This window comes from Cryptomeria japonica, chromosome 1 (genome assembly GCF_030272615.1).
Source record: "Cryptomeria japonica chromosome 1, Sugi_1.0, whole genome shotgun sequence".
Lineage (NCBI taxonomy): Eukaryota > Viridiplantae > Streptophyta > Pinopsida > Cupressales > Cupressaceae > Cryptomeria > Cryptomeria japonica.
In genome coordinates this window covers 320,965,354-320,985,735 of record NC_081405.1, presented here as the reverse complement: position 1 = coordinate 320,985,735, position 20,382 = coordinate 320,965,354, and the positions used below count along the sequence as shown (strand labels likewise).

Sequence of the window (20,382 nt, the reverse complement as noted above, 5' to 3'; positions counted from 1 at the left end):
TGGTCAGGTAAGCTTTCTCAGGAGATTTGTGCCAGATTTTGCTGAAATCACTAAACATATTGTAGGAATGATGAGCGAAAAATAGATCTTTAAATGGAAGGAGGAAGCAAAGAAAGCTTTTGAAGAGGTTAAAAAGGCCATTGCTCATGCTCCAACATTAATTAATCCTGATTTCAAGAAAAAAATTTATCATTTATTGTTACGCCTCAGAACATACCATGTTTGGTATTCTCCTATAGAAGAATGAACTCGGTGAAGAGTATCCTATTGCATTTATGAGCATCCCACTTAAAAAAAATGAATTAAACTATTCACTGAATGAGAAGCAGGCTTTCACAGTTGTTAAAGCTGTTAAGCATTTTGGGTATTATATATTGCATTCTCATTCAATTGTTTTTGTGCCAAATTCTGTTGTTAAAAGTATCTTGACTCAGCAAGAAGTGGGAATGAATAATAGAGCAACTTGGGTTTCAAAGGTTCAAGAATTTGACTTGGATATCAGGCCGACAAAGCTAGTTCGTGGACAGGGATTATGTCGCCTAATGGCAGAAAATAAAGAAGAAGAAGAAAGTTTGCCATTAGCTCTATTTGTAAGCCTGCAGGATGAATGGTTTACAGATGTATCATTTTATCTAACATATGGAGAATGTCCTGCACATTTGTCTCCCAGAGAGAAAATAAACTTAAAGTTAAAAGTAGCTAAGTATGTTATTTTTGATGACATTTTATATAAGAAAGGTTTAGATGGAACTTTCTTAAGGTGTGTGGATAAAGCACAACGTGAGGCCTTGTTGAAATCATTTCATGATGATGCTTGCGATGGACATTTCTCTTCTACAGTCACCGCTTACAAAATATTAAGGAATTGTTACTATTGGCTTGGCATGTTTAAAGATGCATATACCTGGGTTGCTAAGTGTGACAAATGTAAATTCTTTACAGGAAAACCGCAACTAGTTGCTTTACCTCTCAGACCAGTAGTCGTGGAAGAACCTTTCAAGCAGTGGGGATTGGATTTCATTGGTCCATTGACACCCCCTCTAGTGCTAGACATACACATATTCTCATGGCCATAGACTATTTTACTAAGTGGGTAGAAGTAGTACCTGTTAGGAGAAGAACCTCAGAAGTAGTATGTGAGTTCATAAAGGAAAATATTGTGGTTCACTTTGGGGTACCATTGAAGATAGTGACTGATAATGCTGCAAATTTTTCCTCCACTAAAATATCCATGTTTTGTTATAATCATGGCATTTCTTTGGTGCATTCCTTTGACTATTATCCACAGGGTAATGGTCAGGCAGAGTCCAGTAACAAAAATCTGATAAATATCATGAAGAAATTGGTCAGTGAAAATGCTAAAGATTGGCACAAAAGGCTATATGAAGCTTGGTGGGTAGACAGGACTTCACCAAAATGAGCAATTGGTATGTCACCTTTTGAACTTGTGTATGGAGTTGGGGCTCAACTCTCACTTCCTCTTGAATTGGTAGCTTCTAAATTGCAAACAGTCATTGAAGATACGTATTTTCAAAATGCATTGGAAAAGAGAATTATGTATTTAGTCAGAATAGAAGAAGAAAGGGAGAAGCCGGTCGATCACATTACAGAGCATCAACAGTGGGTTAAAAAGATTTTTGATCGCAAAGCCAGGCCGATGAAATTTATGCAGGGAGACCAAGTCCTACTCTGGGACAAACGAAGGGAGCCGAAGGGAGCACATGGAAAATTTGAGTCATTGTGGAAGGATCCATTTTTGATTCATGAAGTAAAGGGACCAAATTCCTTCAAGATGGCTTATGTGGATGGTACTGTTCTTCCCCTGTCTTATAATGGACAGGATCTCAAGCTTTACAAATTGTAAGCAGGTATTCCCTGCATTTTCTGTACATACCTCAATTTTGTTGTGTTAGTTTTGTTGTGTCAGGTTTTTGTTGTTTTTAGCTGTGTCTGTTTTGGGCCCTCATCTTTGTTTTAATGCGTAACCAGAGATTCTAAGTTCCTTACTATTCCTTCACAGTCCTGGTCCCCAGTCAGAGCCATTTTTACCCCCTTATTTATCCGTTTATAGCTTATCAATTAGGGTTCATCATTTTATTAAGTATTGCAAAGCTTTAGTCTTCATCAATTTGAGTTTCGTACTCATCTGTTGAACCCTTTAAAAAGTTCAAAATTCTGGATCAAAGGAAATGTGGTCTATTAAGTTTTAAGTCTTCATTATTATAGTCATTGAACTTGAACTTTGAACCTTTCCGGTTCAAGGTTCAAGGTTCAATCGGTCTTTTGTCTTATGTATTGGGGCTGTCCCTTTTACTCCAGTCCTTGTGGTCGCCATGAACTTGAACCATTGAACCACTCTTGGAATGGTTCAAGGTTCAAGGTTCATTTTCGCATCATTGAAATTTTCTTTTGTTTCGTTCTTCCTTGCCGCAAGTGTTGATCTTTTGTCTTTGAACTTTGAACCAATGAAATTCTTTTGAAATAGTTCAAGGTTCAAAGCGTTGTTTCAAATCAGCCCAATGGTGTTTAGGAGATAAAGGTAGCGCGATGGGAACAAAATATTCCTCATTTTTTCATGTTTTCAAACTATAATTATGGAAAGTAATCATGAGAAAGCGTGTCGATTTTGTGGAATTGATTTTTAATTAATGAGCATGTCAAAACTATATCAAATCATGGGAAGTTTTACATGGATAAATGAGCTGGGGTGAAGCATGCTTTGGTACTTTTCAGTGTTTTCCGTCCTTAAATATGATGCTTCTCAGGTAAGAAAATTATTCTTGCTATTGGCGAAGAGTAAGGAAGTGGAAGGTAATTTAGCTCAGTTTTTCCGAGGGTTACACAGTTTGATGGTGAAGACAGGTGAGTTTAATCACTAACCTCCCCTGCTCTATTTTAGCTCTGAAATTGGTTAGTGTAGTTCTTTGCCTCGGGGTTGAATGCTGTCTAATTGATGCAATTTTAAGCAAACATGAGACCAACTCTTCCGAACTTGGGTCGAACATCATGCTTAATTAGTACCCTTCCAGAATTAGATGATACAACTTTAGTTCAGGATGAGTTAAAAAAATTTCTAGGAAGGGCTAAGAATCCTGAGGTCAATTCCATGATGGAAAAGATAGTTCATAGTGGTCTGGTTGAAGCCGCTGCTTTCCCAATCACTGCTCCTTGCCCAGAATTAGTGTATGCATGCATGAGCAAATATGATGCTAGTAATAGGTGTATTAGGGCCAGTAATGGAGACATGTTAGTGCGGATTGATAGAGAAACAATAATGGTTGTGATTGGGATCCCTCACAAAGAACTGTACAAAGAATGGCCCATAGGAACCTCATATGCATTTTTCTCTGAGAAGAAAAGTGTTTATCAGAGTGTCATTGCTAGAAATTGGCTCCTTAAAATGCAAAAGGGAGGTTCTAGGTTACCTAAACCCTTGACAAGGGAGCATTTTATTAAAGAAGTGAGGGATATTGTAATTCTTTTGAACAGGCTTAAGGAGAATTCACATGCCTTCTATTGGGAAGACTGGATGTATTTTTACATTCAGGTGTTATTATCTGGCGAGAAATACCTTGATTGGGTGCAAGTAATTGCAGAGAGATTGCATGAAGGGTTGAGTAATTGTCTTGGAATAACCAGTTTTCGTATGTCTTCCTTCCTATTTTATATTTTAGCCTACATTAGAGAATGGCCAGGATTATATCAAGAACCTTGGGTTGATGGAATGAAAGTCTATGAGTTCTTTCCACACTTGCAGAGATAGAGGTATACAAAAAACTTCTTGAGATGGAATGATGTCTTTGTAGGAAGGTTAACTTTTGAATTGCAGGGAAATATGAATAAGAGAATGTCATCTGAAGCATTAAAATTGATTAGTACTTATGGGAGTTGTTTTATTCAATTTCCTAGGTTCACTTATATTAGAATTGGAGGCTTTGAAGATGAACCTTTCAAATTGCCCAGATATACTCTTGATAGTTATGTACTCCTAGAAGTCTGCCGACAGTTAGCTCATGCTGATAAGAAATTAGGGATGAAAAGTGAGTCTGGAGAAATTTTCCCAATTGAACTTGGATATTAAAGCTGCAAAACTACCTCTGATGCATTGAATTTAGAAGTGGAACTCAAGAAAATGAATTTGCAGCCTTATGTTGCTCGGCAGGGGTTTGACAGTAAAGGATATGCAATAGAACATCTGAATGTTGATGTGAAATTTTCACATATACCCCAGTTAGAAGACTACTGGGAAGATTGCTGTGATGAATTTGAAGTCCGAAGAAGATTATGGTCAAGGTTCACTTTACAGCAAATCATTACAATGGAATTATCAATGAACATAGCAGGAGTACATGAAGAGGAAGGTGAAGATGTATTGGACCCAGAGTTCAATAAAAGAATTCATAAGCAACCTATTCCTGAAGTTGACTGGGATAGGAGAGAAGAAGAAAATATCCAATCCAGAACTTTTAATGTTATAAGGAGAATGGAAAAGTGGTTAAGAAATCGTAGATCTGGAATGAGACTGACCACTACCTCAGTTGAGAAATTAGTTGAGCAACCTCATACTGCTGCACAAACACTCATTTCTTCCTCTAATAGAGTTGTTGATATTGTAGGTGCTACTGATACGAAGAGTGAGAAGGTTCAAACTAAGAGGTTAAAGGAATCACTATTTGGCTCCTCATTAGTTCGAGTCACCCGTTCCAGAAATAAGAAGAAAAGTAAAGATCCTACAAGAGAAGAAGCTATCATAATTCTTGATAGTGAAGAAGCACAAGTAATTATGGGTGAACCAGTAGTAGATATCCCTACAACTCAAGATGCAGATAAACAAAAAGAGAAACTTGAGGAGAACCCCAATTAGGTGACCATTTTGGCTATCATGGATTCATCAGAGTATCAGACGCCACCAGTGAAGGAATCTCCAAATGTTTCTAGATGGTTGGGAGCCTCAATCAACAAGAAATGAAATGTGGATCTTATCAATGTTCCAATAGAAGATATGGTGAGTAGATGCCTTGAAAAAATGTCTAAGTCTAAGAGGTTAAAAGAAAAGGCCATGCTAGAGGTGGATGAGAATACAGGGCATTGGGTAGTTGAAATGGCTAAGACAATTTCGAACAAAGAGCCAGAAAATGCTACTGAGAAGGACTTTTCCATTGAAAATATTGATTTAGGAATTGCTTCCAGGGCTGCTGATGCAAAACATTTAGAGTCTTCCACTAAAAGGATGTTATCTAGAACATGGAAGGATGAGAAAGACAAGTGGGAACTGAAACAAGTTGTTAAACAGCTGGCAGAATACATCAATGCCACACATCATCCCAGTCCGCAACCCCTATTGCAAATTTTCTGTGTTTTGATCCTAAATTGCCAATGAACCAAAATTTGTTGGATAAGGTTTAGAGGAATCGTATGATGGCAGAAACCTTTGATGAGTGGCTCGAATCCATAATTCAATAGGGAGAAAGGTATATTGCTAATCTGATCAAGGTATACGAGGATGCTGTAGCTGTAACTCAAGAGCTTGAAACAAAGGTGATAGTGTGGGAAAAAGAAAGGAACAAATGGGCAGCAGTGTTGATTCAGATGAAAGATGTGCAAAAATATGGTGTCATGAAGTTTCTCGCTGAAAAGGCAGTAAAAGATTTAGATGACAAGTTATTGTATGTGGAAAAAGAAAACATTGAATGGAGAAATTCAATCACTAAGCAAGGCCACGAAGAATCCATTAAGCTGTTGAAAGAATTGAAAGAACTCATTGCTTTAATGCAGAAAGATTTGAAGTGCATTGATGTACAACTTCTCAAGGAAGACGGACACACCATCAAGCAAACAGTGGATATGGTGGAGGATTTCAAAGGAAAGATGAACCTAGTTAAAGAATCAAAATCTTTAACCAAAGATGACTTCTCTAGAGTTGCTAGAATTGAATCTATGTTGGTTGTTTGTTCTGATCACTTGAAAACACACAAAACTAAAGTTATGGAAGTAAGTATGGACAAAGAGGTTTGGAAGCAACCCATCTTGCACATTGGGCTCCCACATTATCAGGTTGTTCACAACTTTTCAGCGGCTCATATGGAGTGGCAAAATATACGCGGCACAACACACCAATAAGACAAATCAATAACATTTTCCTGTTCTGCAATTATAGCTCTGTTTACGGCTCTTGGCCGTTTTAGTTAATTTCAATTATGAACGGTTGTTTCTTGAAGCTTTGTATATAGTTATTAGGTCAGCCTGATGGCTATAAATATGGGGAATGGATGTTTTGGCGCGGATCCATGGAATTTTGTTAAAAATTGAGATAGCAGACTGTTTTATTTGTTAATTTCAGTGAAATACTCCATCTTTGAATGGAATGGAATGTCTGATACAACTTTTGAAACCTTTGCGTTTGAATATATAAAAGATTTCTATCGGGATATTTAAATGTTCATGTATTGGATTCCTTTCTCTGATTTTTATCTAATATCAAATCTGTGAATCAATCTGATGAATGGAATTAGCTGAAAGCATTTAAATATTCTGATTCCCCTTGTCCTATGAGGCATGAGCGAGTATCAATTAGAGTTCAAATATTTTGATCACTTTATATAGGTTAACCATTATTTGAAGTTTAATGTTTTGTTATGCATTCCGATAATCGTTGTGAGGCGTTCATTTTGTGTTGACAAGTGAATGTTAAAGCATTTCTTTGCTTTCTAGTTAAAAGTGAATTATATTATAAAATTTGGTCAAAATTCATTTAATATCATATGGGGAGCTGTACCCTTATGCAAAGGGTAAATTAACATTATTTACCCAACTATTGGTTTTCATTGGTTTCCTACTGGACGAACATGAGTATTTGTTAATACATTTTGGGAAATCCAATCTGTTAACTAACAAGTCTGAATCACTTGAGGCTGCTAAATCGGTTCAGGAATCGATTGCAAGGACATATAACTCCATGTATTGAGCAAATATTGTCTCTAGAATATGGAATATTTGTAGGCGAGCATTTTGTTTTGTTCTAACTTAGCAGTTCTTTTTTAGACTTTTATGATTATAATTAATTTTGTTTCTTATTCTGCTTGGTATAGACATCATCTAGATCTCATTTATAGCGAAAGTTCTACCATTGAATTTGTAGGCTTCACAACTTGGCTTGCAAGTTTCTATTTATCTTTATAGAGGTAAGGATTGTTATATTATGCTTAATCTCTGTTTCGTGCCTTTTGTTGCAGCATTGCTTTAATCTTAATATGCTCACTCTTAAATCTCTTTAAAGCATGTCATTTTCTCTTTTTGTGAGGTCGATATAGCTATTAATGATGACAACATTATTTGTGTTTTTTTTTTTTGTTTTGAGTGGAAAACTTCTCGAAGAGTAGTCACCTAATTCCAATGTTAGATAATAAGCCACCATGAATCATAGACCCATCTCTATACGAGATTGATCTTAGGTTGCAGTTGTAATGGTGACCATAACCTATGGTATTTTAAGTCTTATCAATTTGCACAATAAAGCTCTATGCTTATATGTGATCTATATGTGTGAATTGTTAAATTTTCTGCATTGTAGAATATAGATCTAGCATGAAAGAAGAAATAAAACTTGCAGAAAAATAGAGAAGAAAAATAAAGCTGGAAGAATGCAGTTCTATTAATTCATTGTGTCAAATTACATTATGTTGAATGCATGATTTATACAATAAGTAACCACCACTTTGAAGAAAATACGAAGGAAACAAAGATAACCGCCGTAAGAGCTAAAATTACGATGAAGAGAAGAGGCAGTGAAAATAATGCATAACATGCAATCTTGATTTTTCCATATTTAACGGAAGAGATTGTGTTGCAACAAAAGTTGGATGCTTAATTGGAACTAAAACTAAAACTCACTATGCACTACACTCTCATTGTACATTAGGAAGTTACACTAACACCCCCCCTTAATTCCAACTAAGGAGAAAAGGAAAAGAAAAAAAGAAGAAAGAGGAAAGAGGGAAAACCCAGTGGGAACAAAGCCCCCCCTCAAAGTTACAAGAGGTGCAAATATATATGGAGTGCAAAAGAACATCCTTTGAGATACAAGAAAAGTGCGAAAAATTGTCGAATGGTAACTGCTGCCATAGTGCTGAATGAAGAACCTCCTCATAAGCCAAGATGATCATCATGATCAAGAATTTGCATGAGTGCCCCTGACGAAACTACTCGAACAATAATCAGATGGAAAACAAAAACAAAACATCTGACATTCGATGATGCAAGTAGCACATGAATTTGCACGAGTGACCCCAACGACACTACTCAACCATGCAAGAAGAAGCTGCTAGTCAAAAATACAGGTGCCAATAGTGAACTGATCAAACTTGAAACAAAACCAAGAAGCATTAGCACTAACAATAGAAAATCTCCCTCATTGTAATCGTATTTTATTTTTTGTACAAATCAGTAAATCCAGGGAGATTCAGAAATGGCTACTAAATTGAGGAATGCAATAGAGTCGGCTGCGTCAATCTAGAAAAATAGAAATTTTGGGTAAAATCTAGAACACCTACATCCCTCGTTTTTTATTTTTTTGAATCTCATGGTTCAATTTGAGGGTTAGCATTTTTAGGCTTGTATCTAGCATTATTTTGAACCATTAACAGTAACAACGATAAGGAAATCGGAAAGTAGTAATTCAACAAAAAACCAAGTGAATAAAAAAATATACCTAACCGAATTGGTTAAAACACTAGGTTGCATTGATGAATACCATGATATTTATGATCTTGTTATCCACAGTAAAAAATGTATCACATAAATTAGATATGTATTATTTAATAAAGCAAGATATCCAAACAGGGCAAAATTTACTATTTTTTCAACACAATGTTAAAATAATTTACAAATAAAATTTTATAGTGGGATGTTGGATTGGGAAGCATGGTGTTACCTGAAGTATTCCCTTGCCCTAAATTTGTCATGGTCTATGCTGAAAATTATGATGAAGATAAAAGAACAATTGTCAATAAAAATACAAAAGAGGAAATTATATCCATAACTGAGGGAGAATTTGCTCTTTTCTTGAACCTAGGGTTTGAAGCACAAAACTCAAACGTCCACATTGACCTAGGAAAGACGACAGAGAAATATGAGAGTCACGATCCAAGTCACAGTGATTCATTTATCAGAGCTCTAATAGTGTGTGGTACTCCATTGGATCGGAATCATAAGCCTCCTTATGATTATAACATTTTTTCCATGGGTTCAAGATACTATTTCCTTGCTGACATTTTGCCTAGGATTGGAAAATGTTAGGTAAGTGGGTGCTAGCCTTGTTGTATAAGTGGACTAATAAGATATAATTTTGTTGAGCACATTGTTCAATCCATGCAAAATCAATTATTAATGATAAAAAAACATTTAGGTTCTAATCCTACTTGTGCTATCTTCTTCTATCCAAGTATCGTGCAATATTTGAGACCAATAATCTTCACATTGTGAACTATAAAATTGATGAGAAGACTCAAAATAGAACAGAGTGTCCAATATATGAATGAACACCTAAGACAAAGATGAATGATAATAGAAAAAACTACAACCATTTTGTAGACTTCTTTTTGGCACTATTGTTTCATTCAATTACAAGCACTCCAATGCCTAGATTGTCTGGGTCTTGTAGAGATTGCATTTAACTCGAAAGTCAAATACAATTGGCTGATTGGTTTTTCATTGAAGAATACACTATGTTAAGGTTCTACAGATCAATAGTAAAACTCTACAAACATCCAATACATGTGACAAAGAAGGTATTTGCATTGGAATATGTACGATAGTTGGAGAGCATAGATAGGATTTTTCATGGTCAGCAAAAGAAGAGCATATTTCTTTCCTTCCCTTTCTCATGTGAAGTGTTCACATTTTAGAGAAAAGCATTCAATGTGGCACATGATTTTTTGGCAGGTTTTAGTTTTGGTGATGAGGGTCTCTGGCAGTATGATCCAATCGGTGTAGTTCAAGAAAAGCTTCAGAAAAATGAGAACTCTGAAAGGTTATGTCAACATAAAAATAAACCATTGCTAGAAAACCTTAAAAACATGGACTCTTGGGATGAGGTAAGAAAAGAAATGAAGAAAATTATCGCTGACAATAACATTTCAACAAAAGAATTGTCATCACAAATTATGACATTGCACACACAAAGGACAATAGAGAAAGGCATCCAAAATAGGAGGTCCTACAATTTCTACCAAAAATATGCTAATCCATCTAACAAATCTATTCCCAAAACAATTATGCAAGAACATAAAGACAAATTTTGAACTCAAACCAAAATAAATGATTTTTGGACTATGAGGAAGAATCTTGGTGAACCAAAGACTAGTGCAGAATTTGAGTCCATTGACGAGGATGAAGAGTTTATCAAATTGTGGAATATGAAGCATCCCACAAAAACATATGACAAGAGTGATGCTGAAAAATGAGTATGAGTGTCGTGCCCAAACTTTTGGGCAAAAACGGAGCAACAATTTTTTTTTTTTGACAATATAAACTCACAAAATAATCTACATTAAAAACAAAATCAATTAAGTTTTGTCTTAACTAAGGTGTAAATAGAAGTGTTTACTAAAGCTGGAATGATTAACTCCATCAATGAAGTGATAATATTTAATGAAGACTAATTATTCCCTAAGAGGGTCATCACAATTTAATTAGTTAATGTAATTAACCTAATTAAATTGCCGCTAATTAAAGCTGAGGAATAATTAAATATCTCAATGGCATTAAAATTATTCTGAGCTAATTGAATAATGATAAAGATATCTTAAATTAAATTCATTTTTAAATATAACCACTAGGGTTAACTAATTCAATAATGATAGCCGCCAATTAATTATACTTTATATCAAAGTCAATTTTAATTCCCCAAGCATTCAAATTTTGACTAATAAATGATTTGGCCAATATTGGCCTCATAGGCTAAAAATTCGCATAAAATAATTAATAATTTTTTATTTATAAATTTCCCCCAAATTAAATTTAACTTAACGTCCACATTTAATTAATTATATAAAATAACTTTTATAGTAACCCTAGTTAATTAAATTAACTCAATTATACGATTAATGTAACTATATAATATTAATCTCCATTTTAAATCATATATAAAAAAACTATATTAAAATCAATCTTCTCCTTAATCAAATAAGGAGTTAAAATTAACAACACATATAGCTAAGATTAAATGGGGGGAAATCTTTTTCAAATTTTCAAAAGGATTTCTCCGTCTTCTTATTTTTAATTAATATTTTTTAATTTTCAAACCCTAATTAGGGTTGAGTAATATCCTTCTTTTTATTATTAAAATGCTAACCCTAATATTTTATAAATTAATTATAAAATCACATCTAACAATTCTCTCTATTTGAATGAAAAGCCTAATCCGAAATTGGATTAGGGTTGCATATTTTATCTAACTAATTTCTAATCTTGTTTCATTTGCCTTTACCCTAACCCAAAATTGGGTTAGGGTTTATTATTATTTTTTGAGTGTGTGTGTGTTATGTGTGTGTTGCAGGGTATGACGACCATGGAGGCGGCAGCGAGTTTGAGAGAGAGTCGCGGAGGGGGTTCGAAGAGGGCCACAGGTTCCACAGGGCTCCCCATAGGGGACGGTCGCAGCGAGCCCTACGAGTCACAACCCACAGTGCGACTGCTGTCACCACTGTGGGATGACGTCCACAGGGAATGACCGAAGTCGCTACCCCTGTGGGTTGTGGCCCATAGTGCGGCCGCGGTCGCCACTGGGGGATGCTGCCCATAGGGAACGACCGAGCCGCTTCCCTTGTGGGTTGCGGCCCACTGCGCGGGTAGGCCGCCCTGTGGGTCTCGCCGCAGGGGCTGAAGCTCGTCTTTTGTTATATATATATATATATATGTTTATCTATATATATATAGATAAACATATATATATATATATATATATATATATATATATATATATGTTTATCTATATATATATAGATAAACACACACACACACACACACATATATATATATTTCCAGGGTTAGATTTTTGATCCCTTTTTTTTAAAACGTGCATGACATAAATAGAATATAAGCAACATAAAGGATGTATATTTCATTTTCTAGACTAAAATGTATAAACACCTTTTTTTGAACATGCATATCTAGACAAATAAAAATGATAGGAGGTGGAGCTAACCCCTTGATTTTTTTTGTTTTTTATTTTCTTTTATTTAACTTGTAGATAAGAGAAATAATGTATGTACAAATGTAAATGCATATTTTCCTATGTTTCAGTTTACTCTTTAAAAAAAAAAGCAAAACAACAAAGTATTAATACACACACACACACAAATATAAAATTTATCATTAAGAATGTATGAATTCAATGTATAAGATTGGTAAATAGCAAATTTGTTTTCTGTTGTATATATATATATATATATATATATATATATATATATATTTGCTTTTATACAATAATAAAACAATTTTAATGGATTCTACCCTTATCTCTAGATTTCTTTGCTATGCCTAAATTTGAATAAGTATTTATTTATTTTTTTTAAAATAGGAAAATGACAGTAATAATTACAATTACATCAACATTTAAATATTCCAGAAAAAACACTTAAAACATTATCATTTCACTTTCTGCATTTCCCTTTTTAAAAAAAAAAATGACATAGATAGATAAATGACAATAGAATAATATAGACTAGGAAATACTTAGAAATATTAAAAAGGAAGAATGCAGATCTAACTTTCCTTTAATGTCTATTTAATCACTTTTTTTTTTTTGCAATATAAACTTAAAAGGATGCAATTTTTACAAGAATAATCTAAATATAATAGTCAACTTTTACAATGGGTGAAATACCCCAACTGGTATCTCATTCCTAATAATGAGGACTTAAATAAAATAATACATTTCTTTATACAAAATAAATACAACATAAAGCTCCTCATTTACATTTCTGTAAGTAAAATATAATATTGCATTTCCTATTCTTTTTCTGAAACTAAACTAAAATCAACAACTCCTAGTTTCCTCTTTTTTTTTTTTTTTTCCCAAGCAACCTGCATACAAATCTTAAGGCTGTGACCATGGGGTGCTCACCTCCCAGCCTAAGCTTACTAGAAGCCACCCCCGAGCTTGGAGAACCAAGTTCTAGACGGGTTACACTCAAGCAAACACAAACAAGTATGGGAAAAACTCAACAAACACATTCCCATTCCAAGGCTGAAAATTCATCACATAATGTGATGTTTACAAGGGTGGAAGTGGACCAAATACCTTGAAGAGAACTGCAAGATAATAGATCACAAGCAACTCATGGCAACCAAGAACACAACAAAAATCCATCTTAACCCAACATCCTTATGACCCCCAAGGCATACATGCCATACTTTCTCCCCTTATGACCCCCGAATGCATAAACAAAACTATGCAGCAAGGGTCACATAAACAAATCCTTGAGATCACTCTCATAATGAGAGCCTCTCACTCTAAGGCTGTCAAACTCCTTCCACCCCCAAGACCATTCTACCCTCCCAAGGGTAGGAAGGCCATGTATACTCCCAAAACACAAGAAAATGCATAAAAAGAAATAAGAGAAAGCTCACATAATACTTTCACAAAGGAAATACAAGGAAAACAACATTTACATTCAAGCAATCCTACAAACAAATTTCCAAACATAAAAGTAAGAAAATACACCAACCTTGAATCTGCCAAGGGTTTTCTAGGAATAGCTTGGAGAAGAGCAGCCCAATTCCATAATTCTTTGCTGCAATAATTAGCCAAAATTCTATTCTAAAAATTGGTTTTTTTTCAAAATTGTAAGATCTCCAAAGATGGAGAGTGGGTGATTAACTCACTAAGTCTCAATCTCTTGCCTAAGAAGGCTTCTGCCACTCTTTCCAACCTCTTGGATAGAGTGAGAGGCTCCCATTGGTTGGTCTTCCCTAGGTCTTACACACTCCCTAACCAAGGCACCTCAAGAAGAGGAATGACACATACCAAGAAGGTTATCTACCTAAGGATGGCACTCCTAAAGGTGAAATTCGGCCATTTAGGAAAACCCACTTTTTTGGGAGGTAAAACAAGTCCTAGGGGAAGGAAATATGGCCAAATTTGGCCTTCACCCATAGGTACCCCATAGGGCCCTCTAAAAATGCTCCAAAACTGACTCGAGGAGCTAGTTTAACCCTTAGAAAGTCCACCTAAAGTTAACCTACGGGTCAACTCTGAGTTGACCCTCCTTATGGCTCACTATCCTAGATTTCTTGGAACCTTCAAGGATAATTTAGAAATATATCAATTACACAAAAAATAAATCTCTCAAAAAGGTGACATGACAATTGCCAACACAACATACAACATATGTGTCAAGTGACACTACAAAAATAATTCCACATCACAAATACACACATGGCAATTGTCCCTTGAATGATTTAAATAATTTAATAAATACAATTTATACACATGCAAACATTTATGTTTACGAATAAAATACGAGACATATGGGGTGTTGTCTTTCCAAATAGAAAACCCCTGGTTTTACGAACTTACATAGGCCTAGGTTTGATTCTCCATAATGTTTCCATGGTCACATGGATAATTTTTCTGTGCATCTCAATTACACATTAGTAATTCCCAAATAGTCTCATATAATATTAAACACATAAATAAGAATACAAATCAATCACTATGCATATAATTGACATCATACAATATAATTTACCATATATCAAAGCAATTCACATAAGCAATTATCATAATCCTCATAAACTTAATCCATTCATGAAATATGCATCATATTTCTAGCATCATAATAAAGTCCTGCAAATCAAATAATGACATGCACCATCTCAATGTTATCCTATTCTAGAATCATATAAAATTCTATATCCATAATGCATAGAAATGAAGCATCAATATATCAATGTTATCCAATACTGGGATCATATAAAGTTATATATCCATAATGCATAATGTAGACACCTAAAAATGGTCAACGCTTGCGGAATCGTACTTTAACATTTGCGCATTGCCTCATTTTAGGTTTTTGCGTTGCATTAACATTTCTCCTATGATTCACACTTAGTCTTTATCATTTGCGAGCATCGAGTCATTCTTCTACATTCTTCATTCATCTTACTCTCAAATTTGGTCTTGTCGACAACAATCTCCAGTCATGATTTTAATCGATCTTATCTTATTGCATCAATGTGCATGCTCATTTGTCATTATTTTGGACATCGTCAATCCTAATTAGGGTTTTGTCCTCCTGTCAATCTTGCGATCGATTTGTCATTGATCGTTGTCCTCTTATCAATCTTGTCATCTGGCAATCGATTTATCATCAATCCTTATCATTTTCAATCTTGTCGTTTAACGATCGATTTGTCATCGGTCGTTGTCATGTTCGATCTTGTCATTTTGCGATCGATTTGTCATCAATCGTGGTCATTTTCAATATTGTCGTTTTGCAATCTATTTTGTCATCAATCATCATTCTTTTCAATTATGTCAATTTGGATCAATTAGTCATTGTTCCTCGTCAATTGGCGCATTTATCAATTAAATCATTTATCACATTGGTCCTTTGTTAATCAAAATCATGATCGAGTCAATTATCTTTCATCAAGGCCTAATTCATCTTCTAAGGTTTCGTGATTTAATCATTTAACCTTGTTTGTCATTTCTCCCTTTAGGATTAATAAATTATTTATTTATCCTAAGTCTTCTTGTCACAATTAAATGTTTATTTAATTGGCTAATTATTCCTCTTTGTGAATTACTTAATAAATGACAAATTATTAATTAATTTACCTAATTTCTAATTTTCATCAATTCCTAAATTCTTAATTCTCTAATTTCTTAATTTTCTAATTCTTAATTTCAATTTCCTCCTATTTCTCTCATAAATTCATGGAAATGACATGTCAATTTGTCATAATTTGTCATAATTGACAATCAATCAATTTTTGACATAGAAGTTGTCATAATTTGTCATAAATCATCAATCAACAAATTTTGCATAGAAAGTGCATAATTTGTCATAATTTGTCATAATTGACATAATTGATTTGCAATTTCCATTTGAATTGAATCATGCTAATCTTGTCATCTCTCCAATTCTTCTATAAATTGGATGAATTTCTTCAATCAAACCCCCTAATCAGATTATCGAATTTCTAATCAATCACACTTCGAGTACTTTTGAGCAATTTTCTTACCTACTTGCTTTCAATCATGTATGTGCACTTGTAAGTGAGATCCACAACCAAACTATTTGAAGAGGAAAGAAGAACAATGGAGCCGCATGAAGGAAGCATTCAGATCTACATATGGTTTGCATAGTATTTACTTTTGAATGTTTTATCTTTATGTCTCTATTGGATGTAATTAGGATAGATCATTACTTTTAAGCTTTCGTGATTGGGCTATTATGTTTTGATTTGTTTGTGATGATTTCCTATTTTCTATGCTACATTAATTGGTGAACCCAACGTGAACACTAACCATCTAACCCCTTTACTGTGTCTTTGAGTGCTTTTGAGTTGATTTGCAGGCCAAAAAAAAAAAAAAAACCAAAAACAGGGTAATGCGGGCTTTTTGGGGACTTCTGTGCTTGTGTGAGACAACCCGCGCCTGTGTCAAGCAACTTGTGCCTGTGTTGAAGACATTCTGTGCCTGTGTCATGACTTCTGCACCTGTGTAAAGTCCAGAATAGAGGTAAAAATGCAGTGTTTTACTTGAAAATTGTCTTGTTTTTGCATTCTGTTTTCTGTGTTTTGGTTTTTGGTACTAATTATCTGTGCAACATCTTGGCATATGCATGGCAAAGACAACAAATGAAACTACTAACATGTGTTATGCAGAATCAATAGTCAAAGAATAAACACCTCAAACTTATAACTTGGGTTTTGCAGGTTGCCTTGGAGAAACAACTAAACTTGGTGTTTGTCATTAATGTTTTAGGCACCTAGTGATTTTTTAAATAGGTTGGAATGAACATGTTTCTGCTTTGATTGTTGAGTGTGACATTGGAGTAGGAGAGTATGCTCTCATCCTTCTTAGGGTGATCAGAAATCCAGATCTTCGATACCATGCTCGTGTCTTTGATTGTGTGTCTCCTTTAGAGGGCCTGCCATCCCGACCATTTGTTTTTGCAAGCAAGTGATAATCGTGAGAAGGGAACGACCCAAAGTGAGTACGGCTAGAATACCTTGGCATTCTAACTCACTATAAACAAATACCTGATGAGCGAAAGCTTTGAAGGAAGGGTTACGTGGGAATTGTAGTTACTTGGGAAGTGATGACCCTTGAACTCTTTCTCATATCAACATCTAAGTAGGGCCTCTTGGTCTAAATCGTGCTTACGCGACTACATTTGTTTGGTATCTTGATGGGCTTAATGTCTCAATCACGCTTGCATGACATCAAGGAGTAACGCTTAACAGAAATCCTGACTAAACACCTTGTTTTTAGAGGCCAAAAACCCTTCTACTTGCTTGAGAAGGACAAGTTCGGATACTTGGAAGAGATACTAAGTTCGCCATGGGGAGATTTCCATGGGGACTGATGCTTGGCTACCCTGAGAAGTGAGTGCTGTGGAGGGGAGCCCGTGGGGTCAAGCATCTATGTATTCTCCTTGAATCCCATAATGAGTCTACCTCTCAAGTACCTAATGTCCTTGCCTACCATAAGAAATGTGGGAATGAGCATGATTGTCTTGAGTCTAAGTTGCAATATCTTGTATTCTTTGCTTGTCAAAAGTTGAAATGTATCTCATTTCAAGAACAAGGCAAATTGATTCAAAACAAAGCTAAACATAAGAGCATTTCATCCAACAAACTTCAAAGCACCTTCAAACATGGTTGTCAAACATTTTTCAAAATCTTGTCTCAACATTCATGTCACTTACATTTAGGTTCATCCTAGGTTGCATTTTGCAAAGTTCATTGTCAACTACCAAGGTTAAGTTTCACTTAGGTCATACTCCTTTGCATATCAATAAGAGTCATCCATTTTCATGTGTCCTCTTGCATTGAAGTCATACCATTGTCATACATTCATATTTGCATACCCTAGGTCTCTTCATCAAGCTTAGGTCATTATCATATCATATTAGGGTCATTTGCATAGTAATTGTCCCTTTGCATATAGTGTCAAAACTAGGTTTTGTCATACTTGAGTAATCCAAATCTTTGATAAACCCTAAGTCATTGTTAGGAAGTCTAGACCTTATCAAACCTTTTGTCCTTTTGTCATCCATGTCATTTCGTCAAACCTAGCTTAGTATCCAAGCATATAGGGGAGACATTGTCATCTTGTCCTTTGTCACTTAATCCTTTTTGTCCTTTGAGGTCTGGACATCATTCCAATTTCCCAAGGGTCCCTCTCTTAGATTTGCATTCATAAGTTTGTCAAAATCTTGAAAAACAACAAAAACATACATTGCATTTTCATCTATTTAAGTTTGCACTTAGTTGCATATCATACATTATCTTTGAAAATTCCAAAAATATTGCATTTGCATAAGTGACATGCCTGTTGAAACAAGATCAAAATCTAAAAAGATGGGCGAACCAATGTATCAACCCATGGACAACATAGCAAATTCGCAGTTTCAAACTAGTCAAATAGTACAAATTGAAGGTTCATCAAACACATCTCTACCACCATATGGAACGGTTCAACTTGGACCACCTCCATTATATGAACCAGTGTTTGTACCTATGAAACCAGGACATGGGAGTGTTCCACCAACTCCAAGAGGAAGTGCACCTTTCAAATGGAATCAACCACACCTGCAACATGACATTCAAACTCAAACATTATATGAAGAACAAACCCTCTCACAAGGATTTGGTTCAGATCAAGGCATTCAACAAGAAACGAATCCAAATGTCCAACCAGATTCTTCATCCGATTTCGATGCTTTTGATGATGTTGACATGTTCCTTCAAGATCCAAAGATAACAAAAAAGATGGATAAGATCTTGAACAAGGTCTTTAAGATGTTTCCACAAAAGTATCTTAACATGATGAGTAATGTGACATCTTCAAGTGACCAAATCAATGTGCAAGAACAACAAAGTGGTGAGTTGTTAAGTTTCTCTCCGCATCCAAATGAAGAAAATACACGACAAGCAACTCAACCTACATTGATGAGTAAACGTGCTTCAAAGGCATTGACAGTGACCATTCCTCAGAAGTCACCATTTGAGACAATAAATAATCCACTATTCAACACAACACCTGTAACACAAGATTAAATGAAGACCACATCAATATTGATAGCTGTCCCTCAACAAGAAGTGGTTCCTTACATGCATAAAATTGGATCAAAATCTAAGATGCAGGAAAGCTTTACAACTAGGATGCCTGATATCACCAATGTCCAAAACAATTCCACGATGCAATAAAGTTCTTATGTCCCATTAAGTTCAATATCTTTGCCAAACACTATTGCGACAGATCCATCGATAATGGCGACATGAAGAGCTATGGATAGTGGTTTGCATCAACAACAATTGTTGCAACAATTGAGTAATACGCAAAAGGTACAATCGAATGTGCAAACAAGTAATGTGCAACAACAACAATTTCTCATTCGACAACAAATTGCAGTGCCTTCGGCACCATCACAATGGATTGGACAAACAACACAGCAAGTTAATGCAAGTGCTATACCCCATCCTAAGGAGAAGCAACGAAAACCACCTAAACAAAGTTTTTTACAAATGATGGGATATACACCACGAGAACAATTGGCACAAAGTCAACAAATTCTGATCCGTCAGCCTCAACACCAACATGTGCCACAATATGTGCCAAGGCAAACAAGCTATCCTACTTCACAACCGCAATTGGTGCCTGTGCAATATCAACAACCTACTCAATTGCAATATCAACCTAGGCTCCAAGAAGCACAACAACAAGGTCGATATCAAGGCATAGCACAACCGCAACAACAAGAGATGTACCAAGAACATTATATGCCAGAGACACCAAAAATGACCATTTCAGAGTATCAACAACCGATCGGAAATGCAATGTATCAACAAAGAATACCAACTAGGATTAATGATGGACCTCCACAATCTGATACAATTGCGCAACAACTTGAGAAGTTGCAACGAAAATTTGATGCATTAGAAACTAAAGGAACAAAGAAGTTGTATACAGATCAAGATTTATGTCCTAATCCATTTGACAAGAGTGTATACATGCCTCCATTCCCTAAGCATTTTGAGGCACCTAACTTTGAGAAATATAAAGGGAATGGCAATCCAAAAGATCACATTCGTGCATTTTTCACAGCATGTACTGAAGTGAGCTATGAGGACACCTATTTAATGCGA

General features: G+C 35.2%; 1 protein-coding gene across 1 annotated transcript; it reads left to right on the top strand.

Annotated features, from left to right (window-relative positions):
• Positions 1 to 1,429: 1,429 nt before the first annotated feature.
• On the top strand, positions 1,430 to 1,864 carry LOC131857395 (uncharacterized). The gene has a single exon (XM_059209919.1). It carries the CDS (start codon positions 1,430 to 1,432, stop codon positions 1,862 to 1,864), a length of 435 nt encoding a protein of 144 aa, XP_059065902.1.
• Positions 1,865 to 20,382: the final 18,518 nt, after the last annotated feature.

Bases quoted from the DNA above. Each gene is read 5' to 3' on its own strand.
- LOC131857395 (XM_059209919.1), top strand. From the start codon at position 1,430: ATGTCACCTTTTGAACTTGTGTATGGAGTTGGGGCTCAACTCTCACTT.